The 12,329-nt window shown below is 45.9% G+C and overlaps 1 protein-coding gene across 4 annotated transcripts in view; it reads right to left on the bottom strand.

Annotated features, from left to right (window-relative positions):
- The window catches only part of adcy7 (adenylate cyclase 7), a 211,139-nt gene that overhangs the window by 98,517 nt on the left and 100,293 nt on the right, over positions 1–12,329 (bottom strand). For all 4 annotated transcript variants that reach the window (XM_038806687.1, XM_038806690.1, XM_038806689.1 and 1 more), the window contains one exon: positions 341–896. In XM_038806687.1, the coding sequence (XP_038662615.1) occupies positions 341–514 (174 nt within the window). In that variant the 5' untranslated portion in view covers positions 515–896. The remainder of the gene's footprint in view (positions 1–340; positions 897–12,329) is intronic.

The following is a 12,329-nucleotide window of genomic DNA, read 5'->3' as shown; positions in this document are numbered from 1 at the left end:
GAGAATCCCGCTGCCGTGGACTGATGGAGAATCCAGGCACTGGTGCTCCCTGGTGACCGGTAAACATGAGGAGGCTATAATGTCAAAACGTGCTCCAGTCCCTTTCCTTAAAATGCTACAATAATTGCACTACACAATTCAGAAAATTTCTAAATATGTTAGTCTTAAAATATGATCAGCAAAATGTTGTCATACAATTAATTGGCCCCACTTTTACATTTTCTGGTCTCAACTATAAACCAACTTTGTATTGCAAATAGCAGAATCTTACTTAACTTACAAAGAATATCAACAATTTGTAGTGTGTTAAAAGGATTAAATATTTTTGATTGACACTTACCAGTTCAATGGAAAAGAAAAGAACAATCAGGGCTATACAAGCCCCAGTAATAATCATTAGGAAGAGGAGAACCAATGGAAATTGCTGGCTCATACAGCAGTAAGTCTCATAGAGCGAGTCTGTGCTTTTACGAGCTTCATTTTCATTAATGAAGTATTTCCCTCTTGATGGCATTGTTATGCTTCCAATGTTTTCCTGACAAGGTTAGAGGTTGAAAGTTCAATACTTAGAGCATGCTGTTAAGGGTTTCTTAGTAGAACAGCTTTTTACTTCCTGTCTGGCTAAAGAGCTCTGTTCTTGGTCCTGTCGCATTCTGTGTCTGGTGCTTGTCTTCCAGCTCAAATATAGCGTACAAGGAAGTGGCAGATCACTCTTCCCAGTCTGTTCCGATACTTTGGCCCACCATGTGCTCTTCATCAGTCATGCTAAGCATGATTCCCCAACTTTGAAAGAATGTCTTGATTCCCGCGCTTCTGAAGGATCATTGCCCAAAAAAATGCTTTTCTCCACAACATTTAGGAATGGATAGCTGATGGCTCCTGCAGAGTTATCAGTCCTGCAAGAAGTCCAATGAAAGAGAAAGGCGTGAGATCGACTGGTATTCCACATTCCATGCTTTCAGCAAATCACAACTCAACCACTTCTTAATAAACTGGACATTTACGCTACCTTTGCTGAACATCTTACCACATTTTTTCAAAGAGATAGACATTTAAGTGACTACTTTCCCTCCTGGGTTTGATTAGCCCTGAAAATATGGAACAATTGCAATAATCTACAAAGGAAATTAAAATAATACCTCAACTGTTCTAAAATCAACTATAGCAAGAGATTGCAGAAACTTAAATTTTCACGAAAAATGGTGCTAACATTTCCTTCCTAAACTTCCAATTTGACAACACAAAGAAAGCACAATGGATGTTGAATAACATTTTGGTGTTTTCAAATTTCATTCGTGGTTAGCATTTAACACAGTTATCGCTCGTTTCTGCTGTTTTAAATGACACTGCACACTTAGAAGGGCATTTCTTCTGTACAGACATCTAGACTGCTTCAGAAAGATTATGCTAGTATCCCAGTTTATAAAACCGACAGTATACATAACCTTAAAGAAAGAGAGATTCAAACATTTCCCCTCTTCTCAAGTTACATCAGCCAGCCCTAACATTTTAAAGACTAGCAATTAAAATACATCTTCATGCTTTGCTTTTCGAAGGGCAGGGACGGAGAGAAACACATCTTACTGCTTACAGTTTTCATTATTAGAAGTTCCATGGTGACAGCAAAGAGTAGAGAACAATGAAAGTTTAGTGTTGCAGGATACGTTTAAGGAGCTATGACCAATACTTTACGAATGGATGTTTGAACGAGCTTCTTTCAGCACTCCGGAAACTGTGGTATTATAACTGTAGCATGAAGAATGGGATTCTATTAAGGACAGATAGCTTGGTCACAGGGCTTTCACTGCTAAATTACCATCACCATGGCAGTTTCTGGCCGCCCGTCAAGGGAAACAATGCTTGCACCAGAGGCAGAACACCAAAAAACACTTCATTTAACCACCCTGTGGAAACTGCTGTATTAAGTATTTAAGATTATTGAAGAACTACGCACACAGTAAATCAATATTTACATAAAAGAAGGAATTCTAGCTTCCCTTCACTAAAGGATATAAAGAATGCTGAATGGTAAGTACTGAAAATGGGAATTTGACCTAAAAGTGAGAGAGAACCAATGTTGAATGGGAAACAAGAGCCAGAATGTTATGGCACAATGGTTAGCACTGCTGCCTCACAGGGCCAGGGACCTGGGTTCAATTCCGGCCTTGGTTGACTGGCTGTGTGGGCTTCCTCCGGGTTTCCTCCCAGTCCAAAGATAATCACGTTAGGTGGATTGGCCATAATAAATTGCCCCTTAGTGTCCAAATGTGTATGGGTTACGGGGATGGGATGGGGGAGTGGGCCTGGGTGGGGTGATCTTTCAGAGTGTCAGTGCAGATTCAATGGGCCGAATGGTCTCCTTCTACACTCTATGGATTCTTACTGGGAGGATTTTCCGGTCCCGGCGAAGTCAATTAACTTTGAAAGGCCTTACCACATTCTACGGCCCCGCCCATGCCATAAAATTCCGCCCTACAACTTGTGTAGTTACTCATCTAATATAGGAGAATTTTACACCGCACGAATATGTAAAATAAATTAAATTTATATTTTGTAAACATATGTGGTCACTTACAATTATCAGACCAACATGGATATTCAAATGTTGTCCCACATTCAGATTGACCTGACGAGAATAATCTTTCTTCCAGTCAAAGGCAGAAAACAAAGGCAGTATAGCAGCTCTGTCAATGGGTGTTCAGGATAACTGCAACTACCTCCAAAACAGCCACCATTATACTTCCTGTGGCACGAGCGGCATGGATACAGTGCAGCAATTAAACACAGTGTTGGAGGATCAGGGAGGGAGAAAATTGTTTTAGCTTTACCAAGCTAGAAGGGGGAAACTACAGGTCAGATGCCCATTTTACACCTCCGTGGTCCCGTGGCCAGGACAAGTTACACAAATGAAAATCATTCTTTCTTTATTCCTTACACTAGCTCCATCCTTCTCCCTGGCCACTGGATGTACCAGGCTGTTCACAGCCTTGGAAACTCCACTGCGCATATCCTAACTCAGACCATGTCCGTTTCACCCATCATCCTGTGCTTGCTGACCTACGTTGGCTGTCAGTTTTCAAATTCCTTCCTCACCTTGTCTCTTCCTATCTTTGTAACCTCATTCAACCATAAAACCATCCAAGCTATCTGTTGCCAAAACAAGATCAGCATTATTGTTGGCTGCTGGATTTATAGCAGCAGCAGCACCTCGATCGAATAAAAATCCCTTACAATTCATGCAGGCATTACACAACACTACACACAGATGTTAAAATGGCAGCATGATATACAATTGCTGACCCACCCCCTTCCCCGGTTGTAAATTGAATTTAGCTGTCACACCCTGCTATTGTTGATGACCTTTGGCAAAAGTAATGAAGTTTTGGCCTTGCTCAATAATACATCTGCGGACAAAGTACTTCAGAAGACCTGGGTCTCCATGGTTATCTGAGGTGTTAAAGGTTAATTATTCTGAGACCAGTACCTGCAATCACAAACATCATTGTTTAGGGTTGACAACCTATTCAGTATTAATGAAAGGCTGTTTGATCGAACTTGATAATGAGAGGTGCAGTCATTTTTTGCCTTTTGTTTCTGCATACTTCAAAGAGAGTTAGAGTATGGGCGCGATCAAACAGCTTTGTCGCGCTTCCCTCAGTGTCGCAACGAGGCTGTTAAATCTCGCGAGAGGCCTCTGACAAGATCTCGCGAGATGTCGCGATCTGGGTCTCACCTTCACTGGGGCTTCACTTAACTGTGCTGGAGCATCCCAAGGCGAGGGAGCGAACGCCCATGCTTGGGCGACCTCGTTAGCACTGTCCACACACATGTGAACCAGGCATGACGGCACTTAGAACATACAGTGCAGAAGGAGGCCATTCGGCCTGTTGAGTTTGCACCGACCCACTTAAGCCCTCACTTCCACCCTATCGCCGTAACCCAATAATCTCTCCTAACCTTTTTGGACATTAAGGGCAATTTAGCATTGCTGATCCACCTAACCTGCGCGTCTTTGGACTGTGGCAGGAAACCGGAGCACCCGGAGGAAACCCATGCAGACACGGGGAGAACATGCAGACTTCGCACAGACAGTGAACTAGTGGAGAATCGAACCTGGGACCCTGGTGCTGTGAAGCCACAGTGCTAGCCACTTGTGCTACCATGCTGCCCTTGGAGGGGTCTCCCAAGCAATCGAGGCCGCCGTGTGGTCGAGCTCTGGGCAGGGTGGTACCCTGGCATCCCAATGCCACCCAGATACCTTGGCACTGTCAGATTGATACTGGTCCCAGACTCCCTGGCGGTACCAACCTGGCCCAGGTGGCACTGCCAGTCTAGCAAGGGCACTGCCAGGGTACCAGGCTGACAATGCCCGGGTGCCAGCACAGGGATCGGGCACAAGAGTGCCCTGCCCTTGGAGTAAAGGGGACTCAAGAACCCCCTAATCAGTATATTGGGAAATTGGGGGTTCCGGAGGCCGTGGTGGGGGCAGCATTTAAAAATGGCACCCCGATCTCTTCCTTCAGTGCAGAAAGTGAGGTGTGTGCTGTCTCGACGAGGTGTTCCCCATACAGGCTTCCCAAAAAAAAAACAAAGTCCCGTTTGATAGTGGGGTTGTTCTCGGCGCCAAGCAGTCAAGGACAGTGCGGCAGAAGTGCAGAGAGAGCAGAGTGAGGAGGCCTTCAACCTGGTGTTGACCATTGGGCACATAGGAGACAGATGCGATACAGCGATGGGATTGGGATTGTGATTGGGGGGAAGCTAATTCTTGGGTGTTCTCCACTGCTGGTCCTCACATTCCAGGGGGACAGTCAACTCCAGTCACAGCAACCTAGCATTCCACCTCTGATGATGAGGACACGGATGATTCACGGGGTGCACCATCACATCCCTCACACCCTCAACCAACACAAAGACAGTCACCTCGGGGGTCACAGGCTCGTGATTAAGCTTAGGCTCACAATGCGGTGAGCACATCATAGACAAATCATGGCGGCTGATTGAAACTGTGACAGTCAGAGACCGGGCGCAAGCTGAGCCCCACCCTGATGGTGGGCCTCTGGTCACGGCCTCAAGAAACCTACTGAAGATGCAGAGACAGGCAAGGGGATATCAGGCGGCGATATGGAGGAGGAGGCGGTGTCATTGGTTGGGGAGCAGGGCAGCCAGGCAGTTGCAGAAGGCAAAGAAGGAATGTCAAAAGAGATAGTGAGGAGAACCCCAACCTGGAGTTGTCCACTGCAGCTATTCACAACCTTGTAGAGACAATAGAGGAGTTCTGCCATGTCTGAGGCATGAGACTGCCTGGCTTCCTGTATGGAAAGATGGTAACTGGCCTTGAGAGCCAGCTCCAGCAGACTATTCAGTGCTGCCAATAACTGCTCAGAACGGCATTTCTTCGTTGTGGTCATGGATTCTATATAGTGGCGTCGAGGCAAGAGGGGGCCGAGACACTTGATTCTCCTCCAGATGCCCTTCCTCCTCCGGGAGGCATAGCGGTCCATCACACACTGAAGGTGTGCCAGCTAGACACCTTGGAAGCATCATCTCAGGGCGCTCTAAGTGGGATAAGCTGGACCATGCGGTTACAGTTTCAGGTTGAATATAATTCTGCTGCTGTTGATGTCTCGCAGCCACTTGTGGATTCCAAGTTTTGAGTTGTTAGCTCTGTTCGAAACAGGGTCACACAACATGATGGAGGGCAGATTTGCGAGGATGAGGTCAAGTAGGATTTCCCTCTTCTTGCTTCTGTTTATGGGAATGGCTGATGTTGCTTCACTCAATGGTGCCCTGCAAGAAAACTCAGTGGAGGTGATAGATTGAGCTTGAAGTGCTGTGACTGATGCTATTTTGGGAAACACAGCAGCAAATTGACACTAAACTATTTAAACGGCAGTGAGGTAAATTATATGTTGATCTGTGTTGTGGTGCTGTCGGCTGAGTATTTGGCCAGATCACTGGGCGAACGCACTCATTGCTCTTCGTCCAAATAGCAACATGGGATCTTTAACAAAGACCTGAATGAACAGCCACGGTCTCAGCTTAATATCCTAGCCAAAGGCCAGCCCTTTATTGTCAGCCTGGATTATGTGCTGATCTTACAGAGTAAAACCTCAATGTACTGCCTGACGAGAGAACAAATAGTTGCGCCAAACTGACACACCCAGCACAAGGAAACATTGGTCTAAAATTTCCACTAGCACGATTTGAATGAAATCAGCCAAGCCAGTACGAAAGGTCACAGAATTTCAAGCACATATTACGTACAGCGCAAATGGAGTTTCTATGATCTATTGGGCCTATTTGAAAACCTCATGCTGACCCGGCCCACAAAACTGGCCATGCCCCCAAATTGAATGGATCGCCAATGAGACTTCCTGCTAACTGCGTCCAAATGCCAGCCTTTGACGAGACTCTCAAAATTAAACTACTTTTAGCCACAAAGGCATTTACAGGCTTGTTTTGAAATCTTTTTGAATTTAATTTAATTGTGCATGAATGTAACTAAAAATTTGATAGATAGAGAAATACAGCACAGAACAGGCCCTTCGGCCCACGATGTTGCGCCGAACTTTTGTTCTGTATTTCTCTGTATTTTCAATGAGTTAAATTTAGGTTACTCACAAGTGCTGGATTAAGCTTGTTAAAAATACTTAATTTGGTGGTAAACCCATTTTCAGCTTTACTACTCAAACTTCACTGTTACCTTAAATATATCAAGGAACATTTCGAAAACCAAAAAAGTGTTCTTTTTAGAGAACATTCGAAACTTGTGCTGGTTTGTGACAGATTTCGACCGGAATTCCCCGACCAGCAGTGCATGCCCCACCCGTGGGTTTCCCAGTGGCATGGGATAATTTCAATGGGAAGAGACAACAGTAGACAATCCCGCTGCCAGCGATTGGCACGCCACCAAGAAACACACGGCTTGGGAACCGGAGAATCCATCCCTCAATGTTCAGTGATGTACAAATAGATTGGAGAGGGGAAAAACCACTTTCAAAACCAGCAACTATCTGGGTGCAATTTGCCCCTGGATCAGCAATTCTGCCTCAATGGAAACTCCAGGACATCGTATTTATCCTCTATATTCTGTAAACAATATTCTTTGTGTTGGTTATGCCAATATAATCAGGTCTTCAGCTCTCGTTGTTGTATCTCCACATTGGATGCCTGATGAATTGTGGAAAACTAGATGTAAATCAATCATTTAAGTCAAAGCAAGACCTGTATTTATATAGTGCCAAACTGCATTTACAAATCTATAAAGTTCTTCCGAGCTGGGCAATGTCTCTTCAACTGATGTTTTTATGTGGGCAAAACATAGCAAGCAGTCACACGGAGAAAAATCACTCCCATAGAATCCCTACAGTGCAGAAGGAGGCCATTTGACCCATCAAGTCTGCACCGACCCTCCAGTAGAGCACCCTACCTAGCCCATTCCCTCGCCCTATCCCTGTATCCCCACCTAACCTGCCATTTTTGGACAGTAAGGGGCCATTTATCATGGCCAATCCAGCTAACCTGCACATTTTTGGACAGTAAGGGGCCATTTATCATGGCCAATCCAGCTAACCTGCACATTTTTACACTACGGGAGGAAACCCGAGCACCCGGAGGAAACCCACACGGACATGGCGAGAATGTGCAAACTCCACACAGACTGTACACAAGGGTGGAATTGAACAAGTCCCTGGTGTTGTGCGGCAGCAATGTTAACTAACGTGCCACCCACCACCTAAAGTGAATGAGTAATTTATTGGTTTATATTTGATGGTGAATGAGTGAGAGCGAATGTTAACCCGCAACCCACTCTTCAAATGGTGCCATAGAATCTCGAGTGGTTGCTCATCAGGCAGGTGGGAGCTTTTTCTTCATTCATCTGAAAGACTGTATGTATTCCAACTGAGCAAGAGTACTGAATTATCAGCCCAGATTTCAAGCTCAAATCCTGAAATGGGGAATACCAGCTGAACCAAACTGACACAAGCCAGCATAATATTTACTGATCTATTCCAACTGTTTCAAATTATTCTCGAGTAGCTAATAACTGGGAGGTCTTGTGGGCGGTGTTCCTTCCTCTGAACCGGAAGCTCCAGGTTCAAGTCCCACTCCAGGACTTGACGGCCAAGGAAGGTGCATTCATAACACGGCCAAACAGGTATCGACTTGTAAATCCTTCCAACATACGCCAATGGTAGGTAGTAAGAGCAGGAGAGATTCCTGCTCAACCATGTGATGGTTGGACATTGGAGCCTCTACCATCATTATTCACAGCTCCAGGCTACAGCAAAGTGGCTTTGTTGCCACAGTAACCTGGCCTCCTTGGAGCAGGGAGCTGGTTGGCTGGTTTGGCTGAATCAGATTGGTGCCAACAGCACAAGGTTCAACCCCTGTTCTGGATGGGAATAGATATGAGACCTGCTGCCCATGTCTGTGTGGGTTTCACCCCCACAACCTAAAGATGTGCTGGTTAAGTGGATTGGCCACGCTAAATTGTCCCTCAATTGCAAAAAAAATAATTGGGTGCTCTAAATTTATCTAAAACAAAAAGGGATCTGCTCCCATCATGGAGGCCATGTAGCTGTGGACTGGACCTGCCTTCCAGCAGGAAACTCAAGAAGAAGAAGAAACAAATAATTCTCTCATTACATTTTGCAAGTTTCTTGCTTCTGCCTCCCTTAAATAAAATGGGGACAGCATATGCAGCAAAATTATCAAGGCTTTCAAAATTCTATCAGATTGATATTACAATATAAATCACAGAATCACAGAAAAATACAGTGCAGAAAAGGCCCTTTGGCCCATCGAGTCTGCACCGTCGCATGAAATGCATCTGATCTGCAATCCTAATCTCATTTGCCAACACTTGGCCCATAGCCTCGAATGTTAAAACGTGCCAAGAATCATAATCAGCCTGTTAATATTTTTTAAATCTTTATGTACGCCCCAGCTGTATACATTTCCATGTAAATGTTAATCATACAATGTACTTCCTCCAAATGTGCTTTTTAGTGCGTCAGGTTATACAATTAAGAATCATAATCAAGCACTGTGTAAGATGAGAACCTTTGTAACATTCAGTTACAATTTCACGGTAAACAAATTGGATGCCCAGAAATGCATCAAGTCTTCTGTTCAGAAGCCACCGCGTGAATCCTGCGAGATCCCCAGATCGAGATCCGGGTCGGGCGCTGGACCGATCGCCAGTCACCTGAATAGCTCCACCTGGCGCCATCTGGATCTTGCCCTCACTGGGCGTGATCCAGTTCAGTATATTTCAGTCAGCCATTAGGCTCAGGCTCATTTAAATACCCGGATGCCGTATGTACCCGGTGCCCGGGAATCAGCAGCCTGGCCTGTGAGACCTCACCCGTGTGCCGTTTAGCACAGATTTCCACAAACGTGGACCAGCTGTGATGGGGGGCCTTGCAGGCCAAGTGAGATCCCCAGGTTGTTGGGGACAGGGCAGGGTGGTACCCTGACACTCCCCCATGGGCAACTTGGCACTGCCAGCCTGGAACCCTGGCAGTGCCACCCTGGTGATAGAATTGAAAGAACTCATGTTGTAGAATAACATGCAGACATTTATTGCATAAGTTGCAGAGGAAAAATGCCCACTAGGGTGAGGTGACAAAAGTTAACTAATACCATTGGAATTGGACACCAGCAGAAGTCCTGCAATGCCACCTTGGCACTGCAGTGTACCTGGTGGCACTGCCAGGTTGCCCAGTGCAGTTCCAGGATGCCAGGCTGGTGGTGCCCAGGTCCATGCTGGCATTGCCAGGAGTCAGGCCTGGGAGGAGGGGGGGTTGGACTTGCCCATTGGAGAAGGGGTGCGCTCTAGGTACCATGAAAAGTTTGGGGGCTGAAGGGGGGGCCTGAAAGCAGGGGTGGGGTGGGGAGAGGGGAGCTTAAATGAGTGGGGGAGTGTGAAGAGATCGGGGCAGCAGGTCGAAATGGTGACCTGATCTGCGAGGAGCCGGTTCTGCAGCTCGCCAGTGCAGGAGATCTACTAACGTGTTGCCTCAATGGGGAGAAACTCCCCGAGACCCCCATAAAATGGCAAAGTGCCGGTGAATAGGGGCGGCACGTTGGCACAGTGGTTAGCACTGCTGCCTCACACACCAGGGCCCAGGTTTGCACATTCTTCCTGTGACACATTCTCCCTGTGTCTGCGTGGGTTTCTTCCGGGTGCTCCGGTTTCCTCTCACAGTCCAAAGATGTGTAGGTTAGGTGGATTGGCCATGCTAAATTTGCCCCTTAGTGTCCAAAGGAGTACAGGTAAAATGGGGTTATGGGGATAGGGTGGGGAAGTGGGCATAGGTCAGGGGCTCTGTCAGAGGGTCGGAGCAGACTCAATGGACTGATTGGCCTCCTTCTGCACTGTAGTAATTCTGTAATTCTATGGATAGTGGGGTGCATCTTGGTGCTGCAGCCAATGAGATACGCCAAGCCAAATCTGCCTGAAAGTGAACTTTGTTTTATGTCAGCTGAATCGTGCCTGATTTTCTAGTGCATTCCAATCCTATTTTTAACCTATGTAAGACAGTGCCTGAACAACCATGCGCAGACAAACTTCATAATTTAGAAGAATTGGAACAGAACTGCCATGCGTTAAGTACATACTCTAAAGTCTCCTGATGGCCCTTCCGTGCTTGCCAATTATACACCTGATTCACAGGAGCAATTCATGTTTATCGAATCATAGATTCTATGGCACGGAGACAGGCCCTTCAGCCCAAACTAGTCCATCCCAACCAAAAAGCCCATCTAAGCTAACCCCTTTTGCCTCATTTGGCCCATATCCCTCAAATCTTTCCTATCCATGTATCTGTCCAAATGCCTTTTAAATGTTGTCAATGTCCCTGCCTCAACCACTTCCTCCGGCAGCCCATTCCACATACATACCACCCTCTGTGTAAAAAAAGTTGCTTCTCGGGATTCCATGAATTCTTTCCCCTCTTAACTTAAACCTATGTCCTCTAGTTGATGATTCCCCAACTCTGGGAAAACGACTGAGTGCATTCACCCTATCCATGCCTCTCGTGACCTTATACACTTCTATAAAATCACCCCTCAGTCTCCTACGCGCCAAAGAAAAAAGTCCTAGCCTGGCCAATCTTTACCTATAACTCAGTCCCTTGAGTCCTGGCAACATCTTTGTAAATCTCTTCTGCACTCTCTCCAGTTTAATAACATCTTTCCTATAGCAAGGCGACCGAAACTGAACACAATACTCCAGGTGCAGCCTCATCAACGTCCTGTACAACTGCAACATAAACTTCTAAACTCAATGTCCTGACTGATGAAGGCCAGCATGCCAAACACCTTCTTCACTGCCCTATATACCTGCGACTCCACCTTTAGAGAACCGTGCACCTGGACTCCGAGGTCCCTCTGTTATGTACAAATAGAATTGTAAAGAACAAGGTCACAGAAAAATACTTTTCACTGTACCTTGGTACACATGACAATAAACAAATCCAATCCAAACAAATCCAATCTAATCCAAATTGAAAGTGTAATTTCTAAATGACAAAAATACAAAAACCACAGCCACTGTATTGAGTACAACACAATGCAATTTTAAAAAGGAAACACATGTACTTGGAACAGCACACGTTTCACAAACTGACAGGCAACGAGCTGAGTAGAAGTTACTCCATCACATTAAAAAAATCAAAAACGTACCCTTTGGTAAACCCAAGTCTGTTCAATGTTTTGACAAAAAGCTGCACCCCAGTTGGAGGACCCCTGAGTTGTACAACTGAATCCCAATATACAGCATTATCCACTTCTTGCCCCATTCTCCTTAGTGCCCAGACTGCTGCTGTGTCCAGTTCCAATGGTGTTAGTTGACTTTTGTCACCTCACCCAAGTGGGCATTTTCCTCTGCAGCTTATGCAGTAAATGTCAGCGTGTTATTCTAAAATAAGGGTTCTTTCAATTCTATCACCAGTCGACGTCCTCACCCTCACACGTGTAGTCAGCAGGTCACTGGAAAGCAATGAAAGGCAGGGGTCCCCTGCCATTTATGTTTCCCTCGCTAGCCCAGGATTGCTGAATCCAAATGCAATACTCTTCCACCACAGCAATTCAAGCAAGTAGAGGCATTATGCTTTGCCAAGTTCAGTGCCATAAAGTATCCAGCAGCCAATGAGGTGGATGGTTTTGCTCCGATCCTGTCACTGTGGAGAGATATTAGAACATAGAACATAGAACAGTACAGCACAGAACAGGCCCTTCGGCCTTCGATGTTGTGCCGAGCCATGGTCACCCTACTCAAACCCACGTATCCACCCTACACCCGTAACCCAACAACCCCCCCC

The sequence above is a fragment of the Scyliorhinus canicula genome, chromosome 9 (assembly GCF_902713615.1).
Source record: "Scyliorhinus canicula chromosome 9, sScyCan1.1, whole genome shotgun sequence".
NCBI lineage: Eukaryota > Metazoa > Chordata > Chondrichthyes > Carcharhiniformes > Scyliorhinidae > Scyliorhinus > Scyliorhinus canicula.
Note: the sequence above shows the minus strand (reverse complement) of the source record. Positions and strands in the feature narration are given on the sequence as shown.